The sequence below is a fragment of the Chlorocebus sabaeus genome, chromosome 5, assembly GCF_047675955.1.
Source record: "Chlorocebus sabaeus isolate Y175 chromosome 5, mChlSab1.0.hap1, whole genome shotgun sequence".
Classification (NCBI taxonomy): Eukaryota; Metazoa; Chordata; class Mammalia; order Primates; family Cercopithecidae; genus Chlorocebus; species Chlorocebus sabaeus.
Window position 1 is genome coordinate 934,463 of NC_132908.1, and position 19,125 is coordinate 953,587.

At 53.0% G+C, this 19,125-nt stretch overlaps 1 protein-coding gene across 2 annotated transcripts in view; it reads right to left on the reverse strand.

The window, feature by feature from the left end:
- LMF1 (lipase maturation factor 1) overlaps positions 1-19,125 on the reverse strand; it is a 109,674-nt gene extending 90,549 nt beyond the window's left edge. Inside the window, exons 1-2 of one of the 2 annotated variants that reach the window (XM_007980844.3) lie at positions 18,907-19,125; positions 4,492-4,801 (exon numbers count right to left, since the gene is read on the reverse strand). In XM_007980844.3, the coding sequence (XP_007979035.3) occupies positions 4,492-4,801; positions 18,907-19,099 (503 nt within the window). In that variant the 5' untranslated portion in view covers positions 19,100-19,125. The remainder of the gene's footprint in view (positions 1-4,491; positions 4,802-18,906) is intronic. The other variant, XM_073014983.1, reaches the window with a different exon arrangement.

Consider the following 19,125-nt stretch of genomic DNA (forward strand, 5'->3'; position numbering starts at 1 on the left):
ATCTTCGCACTACTTTGAGTGACTGCCCGAGGGCTAACAATAGGCATTCTCGCCTGCTCACAACAGACCTGGGGTTAATATTTTCCACTTCATGTAGAATTTAGAGAGCCAGTGACGTTACAGATTCAGGAAGGATCCCCTCCCTCCTCTGCACTAATGTTGTGTATTTACAGTTTTTGCCTTAGTTGTGTCTATAATAAATTAAGAAAAAAAGAAATAGAGAACTTTTCATATTTACCTACCTTTACCATTTCCAGTGGATTTTACTCCTTTCTATAGATGAGTTTCTGCCTAGCAATAATTCCTTCAGCCTGAAGATATTCCTTTAACATTTCTTATAGTGTGCCTGCTAGCAAAGCTTTCTCTCAGTTTTCAGTTATCTGAAAATGTCTTTATTTTGCTTTCGTTTTTGAAGGATACTGTCACTGGACAGAACTCTGGGTTGACAATCATTTTTCTTTAGAACTGTAAAGATGCCAGTCCACAGTCCTCTGACCTCCAGTGGTTATAAGAAACCAGACATATTTGAATCTTTATTCTCTGAGTGTAACGTCTTTTTTTTTCTGAGTGCTATCAAGAGGTTGTCTTTGGTGTTCGGTAGTTTGCCTATAATACGCCCAGATAGGGTTTTCTCTTACTTCTACTGCTCAGGGTATGCTGAACTTCTTGGATTTATACATTTACATAGTTTAGCTATTATTTCTTTAAATACTTTTTATGCCCCATTCTCTGTGTCCTCTCTCTGTGGGGCTCCAATCACATGTATGTTAGACCACCTGGTGTTTTCCCACGTCACTGATGCTCTGCTCATTTCAATCTTTGTGTTTGTTTTTCAGCTTGGTTAATTTCTAAAGATTTCTCTTAAAATTCACTGAGGCTCTCCCCTACCATCTCCAACCTGTTATTAAGCCCATGCAACAGATTCTTCAGTGCAGACACTGTGCTTTTCAGTTCTAAAATGTCCAACTGGCTCTTCTTCAAAGATTCAGAGACTCCGCTAAATTTCCCATGTGTTCGTTCATTAAGACCGCTACTAGGCTGGGTGTGGTAGCTCACGCCTATAATCCCAGCACTTTGGGAAGCCGAGGTGGGTGGATCACCTGAGGTCAGGAGTTTGAGACCAGCCTGGCCAACAATGGTGAAATCCCATTTCTACTAAAAATACAAAAATTAGCTGGGCGTGGTGCACACCTGTAATCCCAGCTGCTTGGGAGGCTGAGGCAGGAAAATCGCTTGAACCCAGCAGGTGGAGGTTGCAGTGAGCCGAGATCTCACCACTGCACTCCAGCCTGGGGGACAGAGTGAGACTCTGTCTCAAAAAAAAAGAAAAAGAAAAAAGAAAAAAAGAGGACTACTTCCCTTGAGCCCTTGTGTGTACCCATAATGGCGGCCTCAAACCTTCTCTTTTCTACTTGTGGTATCTCGGCTATCACAGTTTCTCGTGACCTTTTTAGTTTCCTGTATAGGGATCCTATTTTCCTGTTTCTTTCCCTGTGTAGTAGTTTCTGATTCTAGCTATTATGAAAGATCATAATATCATCGAGAGGTTAATTTTGTCTGCTTCCTTTGGAGAGTGAATGAGTCTGTGTGGTAAGCAGTTGAGCTACTAGATGAACTTGCTCTTTCCAAAAGCTCAATTAGGGTCAGTCTAGAACAGACCTTTTCTAGGGCGAGAGGAACCCTCTTCTCAAGATGTGGCCTTTCTGGGGGCATGGGCTGAGTGCCTAGGGTCTTATGCAAGTTGCCTCCAGACCAGCTGATGGGGAGGCTTATCTCCCAGTACTGTGGGACCCTTAGACTCACCACTAAGGTCACCACTCCCTACCTGCCGCTTTCCACCAACCCTCAAAGACTCTCACTCTCCACGTTCACAGCTTAGAACAAACCCAAAAACTTAGGGGAACCCGTGTAGGTTTCTGTGGTGATGTCTCTGTTAGCTCCTTTACTCTGGTGCCTTGCCGCACAAACATAAGCTACCCTCAACTCTGATCCCCGCCTCCTGAGCTCGGAGACGCCTTGTGTTCTGCTGGGTGCCCTAGCTGCGGTGTACAAGGTGTACAGGCAGAAGGCTGGGGCTACCAAGGCCACGCTGTATGTGTCTCCTTTCCAGGGACAGCAGTCCTGGGCACCTGTGCCATCTGGTATTCCACTTGCTGACAGTTTCATAGTGGGGAGGCTGGTCCTGCACCTGCCACTCTGCCATGGACAGGCATGGAAGCCATGAAGACAAATCTCTTATTTTAAAGTATTGTTTCAATGTGAGACATCCTCTCCCTCAAACTGCCCCTGCCAGTGTGCCCCACTATCCCAGTCCACAGGACCACAGCCACCCCGCGTGAGCAAGGGCCAGATGGCAGCTGTGTTCCCCACGTCCGCCCCGGCCTCCTTGCTGCCTGCTGAAGTCTTGCCCTGTCTATGGCCCCAGCGCCCTGAACACCCCATCTCTTCTCCAGTGTCATCCCTGCCCCTTTAGTGCGCCCTGATGATTATGGGATATACTCTTTGGAGTCAAAGAAATACATATCTCTTGTTAGGTTAAAAAAAAATAGGGGGTTGGGCACCGTGGCTCACGCCTATAATCCCAGCATTTTGGGAGGCCAAGCCAAGTGGATCACTGGAGGTCAGGAGTTCGAGACCAGCCTGACCAACATGGTGAAGCCTCGTCTCTACTAAAAGTACAAAAATTGGCCAGGTGTGGTGTAGGTGCCTATAATCCCAGTTACTTGGGAGGCTGAGGTAGGAGAGTCGCTTCAATCCAGGAAATGGAGGCTGTAGTGACCCGAGTTCACACAACTGCACTCAAGCTTGGGCAACAAGAGTGAGACTCCGTCTCAAAAAAAAAAACCCAAAAAAACCCAGAAAATACTTGGCTGGGCATGGTGGCTCATGCCTGTAATCTTAGCACTTTGGGAGGCTGACTCAGGAGTATTAAACTTTGAGCCCAGGAGTTCAAGACCAGCCTGGGCAACATAGTGAGACATCCATCTCTACAAAAAATAAAAATATTAGCCAGGTGTGGTGCTGGGCGCCTGCAGTCCCAGCTATTTGGGAAGCTGCGCGGGGAGCATTGCTTGAGCCCGGGACGTTGAGGCTGCTGTGTGCTGAGACTGCCAGCAGACACACACAGGCTCCCACATGAGAGACGCTCACCCACCTACCGGGCTCTGGAGACTAATCCCCGTCTAGCCAGGAAGGTAACTGTTGTTTCAGAGGTCAGCTCACAGGCAGGAACCGAGCGCTACGCAGGAGTCAGACACTGCAGACAAAGACACCCAGCACACAGCAACAGGGTCTGGCTTTTCCCACGCCATTTGGAAGTAGGACACGACCATGACCCAGCTGACAGAGGAGACGCCCAGGGTGGGCTCTCTCAGTGCCTGGCCTTGTGTGGCAACCACCACCCCTCCCACCACGGGGTCCCTGAACCTTGTGAAATGAAGAGGACGTCACTTTCACCATGTCTACGCCTTGTCAAATCCCTTCCCATATGCTAACACAAAGACACTGGCTGCAGCCCAGCCAGGAAGGGTCCCACCCACCCAGTCGGGGCGACGCAGGGGCAGGTGGTGGAAAAGGTATTGCAGGTACTTGTGGAACCTCCTTACATCGAAGTCCTGGAGTCCAAACATGTGTTAATCATCAGTGAGAAATGGAGCACCGAGGGCAGTGTCCCTGGGCGCTGGCGGCCTCCCAGCATCCCCTCCAGCCCTGGCGTTGCTCTCAGCACTCTTTGAAATGGAGCCACCATCCCTCCTGCCCAGGAAGGAAGCTCCAAGGGCAACTCCCTCCACAGGAAGGAGGACCCCTGAGGTGTCCCCACTTTGGTCCAAGTTCCTGGAGAGAATCTTTCCTTCCTTCTGGGGTTGAGACGGTGGGGAAGGGATGGTGGTGCTGCTGTACTGAAGGGCAGCAAAGCAGTCCGCAGGGCAACTGCCAAAGCCAAGTGCAGACGACAGAGTCAGAGCCAGCGTTTTGGAAAAGCTGAAGCGACTTCAGACACTGCAGCAGACGCTGTGCTCAGGGCTCCGGCGTCCTGCAAGGCTGAGTGGCTTTATGTAACAGGAAGGCCAGCTCTGAGCAGAGTCAGAGTCCCTCTCTAAAATCACTTAGAATTTTATGCAACAGTTATTAAGCTGTGGCGCTCTGTCATAAATGTTGCCAAACCCCTAGATGTTTAAATTTCTAGACCAAGAAGACAGACCCCCAAAGTACCAAACCAAAAACGTGCAAGTCCACGCTGCCACAAGCCACGCTCAGGCGAACGATAAACGGGGAGCAGAGAGAAGTCTCCCGCACGGGCGGGCTCGCGACTCCTGCAGCCCCTCAGAGGTGGGTGGAACCTCTGAGGCAGCCTCAGTAAAATGATGATACCCTCCTGAATGAATTTAAGATGAATGCTTGTCCAGTCTTTCCAAGTGCCAGGAGACCTGCGGCGTGTGTGCTAAGTGACAGCAAGCCCTGCGCTCCCACTGCCCCATTCCTCCTACTCACCAGACATGGCCCACATTGACCAGGGACATGTAGAGGCCCCACAGGGCAGCCATGAGAAGCACGTTGGCACAGCCCGTGATCAGGACGAAGGACGAGATGCCCAGTCCGAGAAGAGCGAGCGAGTCCAGGGTGGAGTTCGTGTCTGACCAGTCCGTCAGCCAGAGGATGGTGGGCATGTAGCTGAAGACTTCCCAGCTCGTCTTGTCCTGGAAGTACTGCTGGAAATTCTTCAGGAGCACTCGGCAGGGAAGCAGCCCCCTGTCACCGATCAGCTGCTTGTTCTGATGGAAAGCCACCAGGAATGCCACGACTGGAAGGACAGGAAGACAAAACAAGCGTGACTAGGAACAAACCACATGTGGACACCGTGGGTGCGGCTCAGACTTGCCGGGCGAGGCGGGGCGGGAAGGGGAGGCAGAGTCTGGCCAATGGTTTGGGGTCCAAACCCCAGACTCAGGAGTTCGAGCACTTTCTCAAAATCTTGGGGGAAATATGGGAAAACCCAACCTGCATCAGACGCAGGGTGTGTATATGCACACACAAGGAAGCAAGCAGTGTGTGTGTACACGCATACACACGGACTCAAGCAGTGTGCAAGCAGGGTGTGCATGCACGCACACACGGACGCAAACTAGACACGTGTATATAAAATTCGTGCCTGGCTGCACACAGACAGTCGGCTGACCATTCGGACTGCACTCTGCGCTCCCCATTATGAAACACACCCTGATGACCCTGGCTCTGGACAATGGCGTCACTCCCAGCACACGCTGTAGGGCTTGACACTTACAGCCCACAGGTGAGCCACGCTTACCCTCCACACAAACCCCACAACGGCACTCTCACATCCACAGGTCTCCGAGTCCATGTCTCACGGTGCCCACCCCACACCGGCTCTCTCACATACTCTGGACGTCAGTGTTTGTAGAACACTGAATGTTTACCCAGAGATGACGACAGGCGAGATAACCACACTCCCATGTGTAAACGTGAAGAATGAAAAAGTAGGTTAAAAGTAAAAAAGATACACCATGCAAATGTGAATCAAAAGAAAGCTGGATCTAGTTCACTATGGCTGAAAAAAATTAAAAATAAAAATTAAAAAATAAACAAAAGAAAGCCGAAGTGGCTCTATCAACATCATAAAAAATAGATTTAAGAGCTGGGTACGGTGGCTCGCGCCCATAATCCCAGCACTTTGGGAGACCAAGGCAGGCGGATCACCTGAGGTCAGGAGTTTGAGACCAGCCTGGGCAACATGGCAAAACCCTGCCTCTACTAAAAACACAAAAATTAGCTGGGCGTGGCCTTGCATGCCTGCAATCCCAGCTACTCGGGAGGCTGAGGCAGGAGAATGGCTGGAACCTGAGAGGCGGAGGTTGCTATGAGCCAAGATCACACCACTGCACTCCAGCCTGGGCGACAAGAGCAAAACTCCACTTCAAAAAAAAAAAAAAAAAAAAAAAAGTAGATTTAAGGGCTGGGTACAGTGGCTTATGCCTGTAATTCCAGCACTTTGGGAGGCCAAGGCAGGTGGATCACCTGAGGTCAGGAGTTTAAGACCAGCCTGGCCAACATGGCAAAACCCTGCCTCTACTAAAAATACAAAAACTAGTTGGGTGTGGTGGTGCACCCCGGTAGTCCCACCTACTTGGGAGGCTGAGGCAGGAGAATCACTTGAACCCGGAAGGCTGCAGCGAGCCGAGATGGCGCCATTGCACTCCAGCTTGGGCAACAGAGACTCTGTCTCAAAAGGAAAAAAGTCGATTTATGAATGGATGACACAGGGATGAAAGAAGATATTGCACAATGATAAAACTATCACAAGAGCAACCCCAGAAGTACATGCGGCTTCCTACTGCGTGTGGGGAGCTGGCTTGGGGTCCACATCTGTGACTGTGTGTGCTGGTTTGGGGTGCTGTCTGTGTAGACAGGTGGGAAGCTAGTACATGTACTTTTCCCCATGAGTTTATAAATCTAAAAAAGTATAAACGGAATCCGCACATGGAAAACTACAAAACACTGATTTAAAAAATGAAACAAGATCTAATGACACGAAGAGACAGACCATGTTCATGGATTGGAAGAATCAAAATCATTAAGGTGTCAATTTGATCCATAAATTCAGCACAATCTGAACCAAAACACCCAGTCAGTGCTTCTGCCGAGGCTGACAAGCCGATTCTAGAATGTACGTGGGAGGGCAAAGGGACTAAAATAGCCAGAATCATCTGGAAAAGAACAGAGGTGGAGGACTCATGTTACCCAGTTTCAAGACTTACTAAGAAGCTAATCAAGACCGCAAGAAGACAGCACAGCGCTGATTAAAGAAGAGCCGCAGAACTCAGGGGAATGGGGCCGGGCGTGGTGGCTCAAGCCTGTAATCCCAGCACTTTGGGAGGCCGAGATGGGTGGATCACAAGGTCAGGAGATCGAGACCATCCTGGCTAACACGGTGAAACCCCGTCTCTACTAAAAATACAAAAAACTAGCCAGGCGAGATGGCGGGCGCCTGTAGTCCCAGCTACTCGGGAGGCTGAGGCAGGAGAATGGCGTGAACCCGGGAGGCGGAGCTTGCAGTGAGCTGAGATCCGGCCGCTGTACTCCAGCCTGGGTGACAGAGCGAGACTCTGTCTCAAAACAAACAAACAAAAAAAAAAGAACTCAGGGGAATGGAAGACAGGGCCCAGACATAGCCCTGCTGCCCTAACCCAACACACAGAGTGAACAATGCTGACAAAGGTTCAAAGGTCACTCCACAGACAAAGAGCAGCCTTGGGCCAGGTGCGGCGGCTCACACCTGCCATCCCAGCACTTCAGGAGGCCGAGGCCTTGGGCCAGGCGCGGCGGCTCACACCTGCCATCCCAGCACTTTGAGAGGCCGAGGCAGGAGGATCGCTTGAGCCCAGGAGTTCCAGAGCAGCCTGGGCAACAAGGTGAGACCCAGTCTCTAAAAGTAAATAAAAAAACAAAGACTAGTCCTTTAACAATGATGTTGGAACAAATGGATGTCCACGTGCAAAAAGATGGACCTGAACACACTTCACACCTTACACAAAAATTAACCAAAAAGGATCATAGGCCTAAAAGTAAAACATAAAAGCGTAAGACTTGTAGATGGAAATATAGAAGAAAATCTATGTGACTTGGGTTTGGCAACAAGTTCTTAGATACAGCATTAAAAGCATAATCTATGAAATTAAAAACTGTAAATTGAACTTTAACAAAATGAAAAACTTTTTTTATTCTTATTTATTTTTATTTTTTATTTTTTTGAGACAGAGTCTCGCTCTGTCACCTAAGCTGGAGTGCAGTGGCGCGATCTCGGCTCACTGCAAGCTGCGCCCCCCGGGTTTATGCCGTTCTCCTGCCTCAGCCTCCTGTGTAGCTGGGATTACAGGCACCTGCTACTGATTTTTTTTTTGTATTTTTAGTAGAGACGCGGTTTCACCGTGTTAGCCAGGATGGTCTCCATCTCCTGACCTCGTGATCCGCCCATCTTGGCCTCCCAAAGTGCTGGGATTATAGGCGTGAGCCACCGCGCCCGGCCAAAATGAAAAACTTTTGATCTGCAAAAGCTACTTTTTGTATTTTTTTTTTTTTTTTAAGTAGAGACGGGGTTTCATCTTGTTAGCCAGTATGGTCTCGATATCCTGACCTCGTGATCCGCCCGTCTCGGCCTCCCAAAGTGCTGGGATTACAGGCTTGAGCCACCGCGCCCGGCCAAAAGCTACTTTTAACAGAATGAAAACACAAGTCACAGATTAGAAGAAAATACTGGCAAATCACACACCTGATAAAGGATTTGTATCCAGAATATTTAAAGAACTTTTAAAATTCGATAATTAGAAAACAAACAACTTAATGTTAAAGGTGTGAAGAAAAACACCAGGCCACAAGATCTGAACAGACGCAGGAAAGGTGCACAGTTGGCAAATAACACGTAAAAAGATGCTCAACACCATTCATCATTGGGGAAATGCCAATGAAAACCACAACGTGCTGTCACCACACACGCGTCACTGTGGCCGAAGCGTCTGAAAATGGACAGTGGCCAGGCCGGGTGCGGGGGCTCACGTCTGTAATCCCAGCACTTTGGGAGGCCGAGGCGGGCAGATCACCTGAGGTCAGGAGTTCAAGACCAGCCTGGCCAAGAAACTCCATCTCTACTAAAAAGATAAAAACTAGCCGGGTGTATCGGTGGGCGCCTGTAATCCCAGCTACTCGGGAGGCTGAGGCAGAACTGCTTGAACCCAGGAGGCGGAGGCTGGAGTGAGCCGACACAGTGCCACTGCACTCCAGCCTCGTCGACAGAGTAAGACTCTATCTCAAAAAAAAAAAAAAAACAGAAAAGGAAAGAAAATGGACAGTGCCTAATGCTGTGGAAGGTTCGGGATAGTAGGAGTGCCCTCGCTGTGCTGGGGATGCTGTGGCGTGCCGCTGTGGACGGCAGACAGTGGCGTCTGACCCAGATAATGAAGGGCTACCTTACAACCCAGCTACTGCGCCTCTCAGGCCTTCAACCTGAAAACGTGCTCACACAGAAGCCTCGTGCAGATGCTCGTAGCAGCTCTGTTCATAGTCACTAAAAACTAGAAACAAGAACGACGTCTTTCACGGTGGAAGTGGACAAATAACCAGAGGGGCATTTGTGCAACAGAAAAATAATCAGAGGTAAGAATGCAGGAGCTGTTGGTTCAGGCAACAACACGGATGAATCTTAAGTGCATTGTGCTAAGTAAGAGAATCTAGACCCAACAGGCTACATACTGCACGATTCCATTCATATGGAATGGAAAAGGCAAAATCAGAGGGATGGGAGACGGACCTGGGCGTGCCAGGGGCTGGTGTGGGGGACGCGGTCACCCCCATGCACAGGGACTTACGGGCTGGAGCTGCAGTGATGGAGCAAAGCCCACAGCACTGAGCATGACACCAGATGAACTTTAATGCGCACAAACTATTGGGGGAAGACCCAACCAGGAGGTCAGGGGATGCAGACGGAATGCAGGCTCCACACACACGAATGTAAATCAGAACCACACTAGCCAGAGGGCAGGAGCTGCCTAAGCAACTCCGGAAAATGTTCTGAGTGGAGACCGCAAGGCCAGAGGAGCCGTACACAAACACTGCGCTCCAGGGCTTTTTCCCCCTGGCCTGGGAGGACATTCCTCACACGTGCACCAGCGCTGAGCAGACGCTAGAGGAGTTGGGGGAGCCAGGTTCTCACGAGCAGAGAGGGAGGATTCAGATGGGCCAGGAGGGAAGACTGGAACACACCGTGTGTCAGGACAGAAGGCTGAAATACACCGTGTGCCAGGTGAGAGCCAGAGTCATTGGCATGGACCAGGTTCACCTTTGTATACTTACGGATGAATGGGTGGATACAACAGAGAAGCAACCACATGTGTGAAATGAGACAGTGACATACAGAGCCTAGCTCTGCCCAGCAAGAGGGCCAGCAGCCATGAGACCCCGGGAGCAATGGCCCTCCCAGTACCCAGATCAGAGTTTCTGTGCTCCCCGAAAAAGAACCAGGGCTCCTTGGAGAAACAGCTCATTCTAGGGCTGGGGCAGAGAAACAGAAGCTGGGCCTGAAGCATCCCTGTGGGGAAGGACGGGAAAGCCACCAGTGGTCAAAGCTGGAGAAGGTGAGCAGCAAACTCACAGTTACAGCACTGGAATACAACCCGGACACAGACTCACGGTGACAACACTGGATCACAACCCGGACACAGACTCACGGTGACAACACTGGATCACAACCCGGACGCAGACTCACGGTGACAACACTGGATCACAACCCGGACGCAGACTCACGGTGACAACACTGGATCACAACCCGGACGCAGACTCACAGTGACAACACTGGATCACAACCCGGACGCAGACTCACGGTGACAACACTGGATCACAACCCGGACGCAGACTCACGGTGACAACACTGGATCACAACCCGGACGCAGACTCACAGTGACAACACTGGATAACAGCCCAGAGGGAAAATAAATGGGCGTAGGTCCATAGTGACAAAATCAGTGACAACAAACAAGTAAGTAACAAGATCTTCCTCACAGAGGAATTCCACATAATGTCTGCAGACACTCCCTCCGGGAGGCGGGGGCAGTGAGTGGCTTCCAGAGGACAGAGTGGGCGGTAAAGCAGGGACCCGACAGAGGGGACACCTGGTGGACACACCTTGGCCAGGTAATCAGAAAGCCGTGCAGACATCAGGACCCTGATATGGTGGGACGGAAAGGGCCCCACACCTCTGTGGGCGTCTTCCCAAAACCCATCACCCAGTCTAATCGCGAGAAAACACCAGACAGACCCAACGTGAGGGACGCTCTACAGACACCATGACAGGCCTGCTGGACACTCCAAGGTCGGAAAACACAGGAAAGTCTGGGAGACTGTCACAGACAGGAAGGGAGGGAGGAGACGCCAAGACAACACTTTCTGGGAAAAGGCATGGGTGGAAAAGCCACAGAGGCTGCAGTTTTAGCTAATAGTTTCATTTTTAATAAAAAAATTTTTAAAAGTAAAGGTTTCTTGAAGACTCTGCACCACTCAGTGCCCAGCATGAAGCGCTGTGAGCAGCCTCCCTCCAGGGCAGCGGGAGCAGGGCCACAGGCAGAGCACCGCAGGGTCCTGGGCGACAAAAGGGCCAGCGCTGGTGACCTCTAAAGGGGCTGGGGATGGCAGGTGGGTGGGGGGCAGCTCCAAGTGAGGAGGAAGAGAGTGGACACAGGCAGACACGGGGCAGGACACAGGATGGACACAGGGTAAACACGGGGCAGACACGGGGCGGGACACAGACTGGACACCGGGTGGACACGAGGTGGGACACAGACTGGACACGAGGTGGGACACAGAGTGGACATAGGGCGTGACACAGGGTGGAAAACAGGGCTGCAGCAGAAGACTCCCCACACCCCTCCTGCCTCCACCTCGGGTGGAAGGGACCTGAGTTGCGAGCGCTGACCTCCTAGCAACATCGAGGACACCTTGCAGCAGGCCCTCAGCCCCAGCGGCCACATGCGCAGAGACCCTCAGCCCCAGCGGCCACGTGCACAGGGACCGCACCAGTAGCTTCCACAGGAGCTCAGGTCAGTGTGTGTGCATGTGGGTATGACATGCCCGTGTGTACATGTGTGCACAGGGGTGTGTGCATGTGTCTGTGCACGTGTGCACATGTATACATGTATGTGCGCATGTTCAGGGATGTGCGTATATCCTGGCACGTCTGCAGGTGGGAGAGACACAGGTGGTGACTGTTCAGCCACTGCACACTCCAGGGCCCAACCCTCATCGGTGCTAGGAGGGCCCTTTCCCACAGGGACCCAATCGGCGCTGGCTGAAGGATGGATATGCTCTGCCCCTCACCACAGCGCAAACTCCAGGGCCACAGAGGAAAACAAGATGTGGCCTCACCAAAGCAATAGCCTAAATCAGTAATTCTAAGGCAAGAAGCATAGGGTACTTCCTGCTTATCAGGAAAAAGGAAGACAGACTGAACTGAGATTTCAGGGGAAAAGAAACGATTTCAACCTCTACTCACGTTATAAAAATAGCTACATAAAAAGAAGCAGCAAAAATTTTGAAACATCACAGGCTCTCAAAGCAAAACTAACCAACCAGTCAAGCTTCGGAAGGCCCCGTCACTGCCCCACACAGGAGGCAACAGACAGCCATGCGACCACCTGCCTCTCACAGGGACCCTGAGCCTGACCTGGGAGCTGCAACCATGTCGCCCAAGCAGCCAACAGCAGGCATGGCCAGCAAATACTTTGCTTCAGAATCAGAAAGAAATTGCCACGTGTGGCAGCCTGAGCCCTAGCCCCAGCTACTCAGGAGGCTGAGGCAGGAGAATCGCTTGAAACTGGGAGGAGGAGGTTGTAGTGAGAGGAGATCGCGCCACTGCATTCCAGCCTGGGCAAAAAAGTGAAACTCTGTCTCAAAAAAAAAAAAAAAAAAAAAAAAGAATCAGAAAAAAAAAATCAGCTTTCTCTTTTCGCCTTTTGGATAAATTGTTGTAAAATTAAAACAGTCATCCCAGAAATGCAGAAATGCCATTCTCGATGGTTCTTACTGGCCATGGTTAAATTCTGGGCCTTGGCACGGTGACCTCAAGTATTTTGTCTTTAAAGGTATGTGCTGCAGAGCTCTGAGGTAGGGCAGTGCTGTTTGCTTTTTAAACAAAGAAGTATTTTTACAGAAGACCTTGTAAAACCAAGTGGTGCATTTCATTAGAATTCAAGTGGCCTGGAGAAAAGAAAAAGAACTCATTTCCCATGAGCTCTCAGAGCCACTGAAAGCTCAGAACAAAACAAATTGAGCAGAGTTTCAAGTATTCTTTTTGGTTTAATTTTCTCCTCAAATTTTCTGAAGAACAGCTGAGAGTTTAGCAAATACGGGTGCAAACGATCCTGCCTGCCACGTCAACTCTGCCTTGGGTGTCATCTGAGGAGGATGACAAGCTACAAGGGCTGCGGCGAGACTCAGAGACACGCTACTGATAGCACCGCGGCCCCACCTCGCTGGAGCAGCTGCAGGGGACAAGCGATAAAACTGCCCCATGTGGAAAAGAAAGAAGGGCGGTGAGCGGGCACACAGAATAGACGCCACAGTGTGGCACGCACGCCTCTACGCTTAAAGGACAAAACCAGCGCGGAGATCCCCTGCAGGTTGGATTTTCAACACAAATCTCACCCGAGGACTCCAACGTGACAATGTGCAACTGGAAAGACGAGCAAGAAAAACCCCTCCGTTCCCGTCAGCGTTGGGCGTTCCTTCTGCAGCCCAGGCTGTCCACGTTACTCGGGATCATAGTCAAGCGGTGGGTTCTGTGTGGTGCTTGGCTCCTAGGGCCTTGGGGAACCCATGTTCTTCCCCATTCAGCTTCATGGAGAGACTTTTCCAGGTTCCAGCCCATGCTAGGCAGCTAGACAGAAGAGTGGCCCCACCTGCCCTGTGTGGAACCTGGCTGGGGCGTGCGGTGTTTGAAGCACGTGGGCAGATTGGGGTGAGGCCAGAAGAGCCTCTTTCAGAGCCAAGGATGAGCCTTGAGGCTGAAGAGCTCACCGAGGCCACTACAAGATAGAAAGACAAAGAGCCTCAGGACTCCTCAGTAAATAACCAGAACAGAGAGCAAAAGTGGAGGCAGGAGGGCGAGGCACTGAGACTCCACAAGCTTCCAGGGAGAAGAAGAGTCAGATGCTTGAAGATGCCTCCTCGATGCTGCAAAGCTCTGAGGGAAAGTGGCTTTGACGGAGAATTACAGATCCGGGCAAGTTGGTCCTTTTCCTTTCTGGAAAAGCTGCTTGGGGATACACTCCAGCAGAAAGAGAATCCGCCAGCAAACAGGGAGACACGAGCAGCCCAGGAAGTATGAACACAACCAAGGGAGGGCTGCGGCAGTCTCTCTCCTGCTGGGCCACACCTCAGGGCTGGAGGCGGGTGGAGGGGGAGGAAGGGGTGATGGCTGGAAAAGTGCCCCGTGTTGACACTAAGCCCTGGTAGAGACCACCTGCTACAGGTCAGGCACATTTCACTGAGCAGGAGATGCCCCTAGAAGACAGGGGGTAGAGGTATAAAGAAAGCCCTTTCCCTGACTGCAAGGAGCCAGAGGGTAGACGGGCACAACAACACTGGAAAGGGGACAACATCAGCCACAAAGGAAGCAGAGAGCAGGGCTCCGGTGGTCAGTCCTGGGTGGGGTCAGGAGTCCACGAGTGATGAGGGCTAAGTCTGAAGACCGGAAGGGCATCGGCAGCCATGGAGAGAACAAGCACAGTTCAACCCCGGGAAGGCAGAGGTCAGGTGGTCTCAGGACCGTGGTCAGGAAGAGATGCCTCACGTGGCGGGGACACAGCGGGAGCAGTTCAGGCACCACGGCTCGTCTGCTGGGGCCCCAGCCTCTCGTTGCAAGCAGTGCAGGTGGACATCTGCCCCAGAGACAGCAGGGAGCGTGTGCCCCAAAGCCGCCAGCACTCGTGCCCTGTGCAGGCGCCAAGGGTCTGGCCCCGGCCGGGGCAGTTCCCTCCTGGGACTGTCCAGGACTCGGACCCAACAAACACGTGAACTGACAGACCAAATCCCTCAGGAGGATCTCTGTGCGGAAGCCATGACAGCCACGAAAAGTGCCAGTCACAAAGTCAGCCTGTAAACGCCACCGTTACCCAGTCTCCATGTCACATTTCACCCACAAATCCCTTCCAAATTGTAACAGTATCTCATAAATGTTTGAGCTTCAACAGAAAGGTCCTTTCCAATGTTCAGATACACAGATAGACTCTGTGGCTGCCTGCGAGCCATCTCCCGGGCCAGCGTGTCCTCCGTCCACCTTCTGGGAAGTGTGCACAGGCGGGGAATCCCATGTCAGCCTCAAGATGGCCTAATGGTCAGTCTCACCTCATCAGTGACAGGCAGGTCTTGATGAGCAACTTGGCTAAGGCCACATAGCTAAGGTGTGGCCCACCAACTCTGAGCCCCACTACTTCCACCTGTCACAAGCTTCCGGAAAGTTCTCTGCAGTGAACAGCTATCAACCCAATTCTGACCAACTGTAATTACACTGTTTCCAGATAACACCTGAATTCTGAGGCAGTTAAAATGCATTGTGTACATATTCTATGTGACTCTCAACAATAGCAAACCAACGTGAGTTCAGTCCAGGAGAACCCAGCCAGGGTGGGCAGCTCTAGCCTAGGGCGTCTTCAGTAGCACCTGCGAGGCTGTCCTTCCCCGGCCTTGTCAGGGATCCAGCTCTATCCACTGGCGCTGTAACAGACGCAGGGCTGCCGGAAATTCCAGGAGTCTAGCCCCAGCTGCCTGTGGCCACCCATGGACCGACCGGCCCAGGCCCCCTGGGAGCGGGATTTCAAAGCATCAAGGAACCAGCCTGGTTGACAAGGCTCCAAACCAGCTGTTTGCCACACACGTCCTTGCACTGCAGGGTTGACCGGTGCAGGCCTCAATCTTCCGTGGGGAACGCTGGGCCACAATGCTGGTGTGCCACCCTGGGGGTCCCTGCCATAAAACAGCGAGGGCTTCTGGCCAGGCTGCTCTGCCCTCTGTCCCAGTGACCCTGGGCATGGTGCCTGCTCTTGGGTCCAGTTTCCTCATCGCATACACAGACGGCAGCAGGCCTGAGTGCAGGAGGCACCAACACCCATGGGCGGCCAGCACTGCCCCTACACACCAAGAACACAGCACCCAGGTCCCGCTGCTTAGGCCGGAAACTCCTGTCACATGAGCTTTTACTCATCTGGATTTCGGCCGTTCCTGGGAGTGGCATCTGGGCTGAAGGGATGCTCAGGGTCACATGTACCCGATCACCTCGGGCGGCCTTGGTCCTCCCAGGTACCGTCACGGCCCGAGAACACCACTGCCCAGATGTGAACTGGGTGTCCCGGATACGCAGGCTGCACAGCGACGTGAATGAAGGGCAGGGCTGAACTCCAGGGCAGATGGACACTCGCTGCACAGCCAGGCCGGAGGCTGACCCTGCTTCCTCGCTGTCCACTGGGGGCAGTGACGTTGTCACCAGGAGGTCGGCACCGGGCAAGGTGCTACTTCAGCATCTGCTCAACACAGTAATCGCACTAGGGACTGGAGTCCACACGTCAGGATGACAGGTGTGTCTTCAACTCTGAGCCCTGTGAAAATGCCGCTTTCCGCTAACACCACACTCCGGCTCCCACAGCACAGCAGGGCATGGCAGACACCCCAGGATGCCCGTGGTACGCACGTCTGTGCGCAGTAAGCACACCCCCAGCACCTACACACCTCGGTGGCAGCACACGGAAACACTCCGGCCCACGGGGGGAAGGAGCCAGCCCCAGGACGGACGCAAAGTCAGGCTGAATGCAGAGGCCTGTCGCTGGCAGCCGGCCTCTCCGTGTCTAGCTTCGAAGCTTCCCCGACAGAGTAAGCGTTTCTGTGTTCTCCTGATCTACACATTTTTACTATGTCTGCTGAGACAATCTGCCTAAAGGTAAGCCTGCCTCAGTTCAATGTCTTTTAACAAGGGGAGTTTCCACAGAATACATTTGATTATGTGTTTAATTACAAGTGTTCAATAGCTACAAACATTGTAAAATTCAGTATCAAGTGAACTATTTGGAGAGCCCCTATGGTAACTTGGAAAAACCCTGGGATTCTGAGGAACAGGAAGGAGCGCACGGTCCCAGTAAAATCCAGAACTTTCTAGAAGGAGATAAATACAGGATGACTGCCTGCTTGCCCTGGGTCAGCTCAGCCAGAAAACCATGTCCCTGGAAGATGGGAAACTGGTTCCTTGATACTGCAGAAACACACTGATTCTACCCTAAACATACAAGATAGAAGAACATGCATATGTCAAGGAGAAATGTTCAATGCTGGGCACCAGGCTTAAAATATCTGCTTGACCCAGTGGCTTAAAAGTGGTTCCTTCTGAATTGAACAGAGAATCCCTGCAGAGATCAAAGGAGTCTCAGCTCGTTTGAAAGAGTCTGAGCTGGTTTTATGAAGCTGTGCTCAGGAGGCAACGCCGCTGGGACTTCCCGCTGTATCTCAGGCTCCCCTGTGGAAGGCCTATTAGAGCCTCACAGCTTCGCTTTATCTCTGCTTCATCGTTTGCTAAGTGACAGCCCAACATTTAGAACGACTGTTTAATACTGTGGAGGGAAAAGCAACCTGGGAAGAACTACATTTTAAAATAATTGCAGGCCGGGCACGGTGGCTCACGCCTGTAATCCCAGCACTTCGGGAGGCCCTGAGGTCAGAAGTTCGAGACCAGCCTGGCCAACATGGTGAAACCCCGTCTCTACTAAAAATATTTTTAAAAATTAGCCAGGCATGGTGGTGCACGTCTGTAATCCCAGCTACTTGGAAGGCTGACACAGGAGAATCACTTGAACCCAGGAGACAGAGGTTGCAGTGGGCCAAAATGGTGCCACTGCACTCCAGCCTGGGCTGAAGTGAGAGTCTGTCTCAAAAATAAATAAAATAAAATAAAATAAAAATAATTGCTTTAAAGAAAGAGAGAGAGAGAGAGAGACCGAGTTGAAGCCAATACTGCAATCCCACAGGAAACCTTGTAGTGATGAGCACATCTCGTCACTTTGCACCAGGAGGTGGAAAGTATCACACAAACGTCACACAAAATGTCAAACGGAGCATCACTCCAGCACAGCCAGGCTACCAAACTTCCCGTGATGTGTGTGGGACGAAAGCTGTGCAAACAAGAACTTCCGCAATCCGACCGTTTCCTTCCACGCGTGAGGGAAGTAGACGACGGAAGGAAATGGAGACGTCCAATGTCCACGGCCAACAACCACGCGTGGACAACGCCAGGGCCAGTGGCTCCGGGGCCCTCTGGAAGGGTGGCTGCCCACGCACCCCGCTGGCTCCATCTCGGCCTGGTACGCTCCCCTCACTTCCAGGCTCATCTGAGAGCCTGAGTTTGGGCTTCGTTGCTACTAACAGGTTGGGCTTATGAAACATGTATCCGTGTGTCCACTAATTTCCCTGTGATCACAGGACCCTTCTCTTCCAAACCAGTTGTGCGTAGTCGGGACTGGGGAGGGAGGGAGTTGGAATCGCCAGCTGCCCCTGGCCAGGGGGTCCAGAGGTTTTGAGCATGAACTAACTTTTCTCAGAGCTCTGCCCTGCAGGCTGCGCACGCTGTGGGGTGAAGGGTCTCTGCCAGGGGACCCCGCCAACCACATCCCAGAGCGAGGCGCAGGCTTCCCCTGCAGACCAGGTTCCAGAGCTGCCCCCAGGCCTCCGCTGGGAATCCCCCCGAAGGCAGGCTGAGCTAGCCGAGAACACTAAAGGAGAAACTCCAGTCTGGCCCCCAGCCCGTCACCCTCCCTCAGCCATACGGAGGAGGCTCCCGGGCCGGCTCCTCGCAGTTTGGCAGGGGCCGCACGCGGTGGGGATGCGGCGTGCGGGGCCCAGAAAGAGCGGAACCTCCACCGTCGGCACAGCGCTGTGCGGGGGCAGCAGGGGCGCCTCCCTCTCCAGGCCTCCCCCGCCCCGCAGCCGGAACGCAGACCCCCGACCTGCCCGCGGACGGGCGACCCGCCGCCCGACTTGCCCCGCTCGCCTGCGAGCTCCTGGGCCAGGGCCCCGCCTCGCACTGCCCCGAGCCGGTCCTGGCGGGCGCGGCCGAGCAACTCCGGGGCTGCAGGTGGAGCCGGGAGCCCAGGCGCCCAGGCCGGAGGCTCGAGGCGGCGACAGGGGTAGGGCCGCGCGCGCTGTCGCCAGCAAGCCCCGCCCGCCCCGCCTCGCCCGGCCCCGGCAGGAAGGAGGGCTGCGTGGGGGCGCCGCGGCCGCGGGACCGCGCGGAGGAGTCTCGAGGGAGGGCGAGGGTCGTGGGGCGCGGAGGTGACACTGGCGGATGTCCCAGGCCCGCCCGGCACTCACAGTACACGAAGGCTAGGGCCTTCAGGAGCACGATCCGGGTCAGCCAGAAGGTGCCCGCGTGGAGGTGGGCCGGAGAGCCTGCGGGGTCACGCGCCGGCGCGGGCGGCGACTCAGGCTCCGGGTGCGAGTACCCGGTCTTCCGCCTCCTCAGCGACTCCTCGGGCGCCGCCATTGTTGGGCCGTCAGGGCGCATGTGCGGGGAGGGCGCACTCCCGGAGG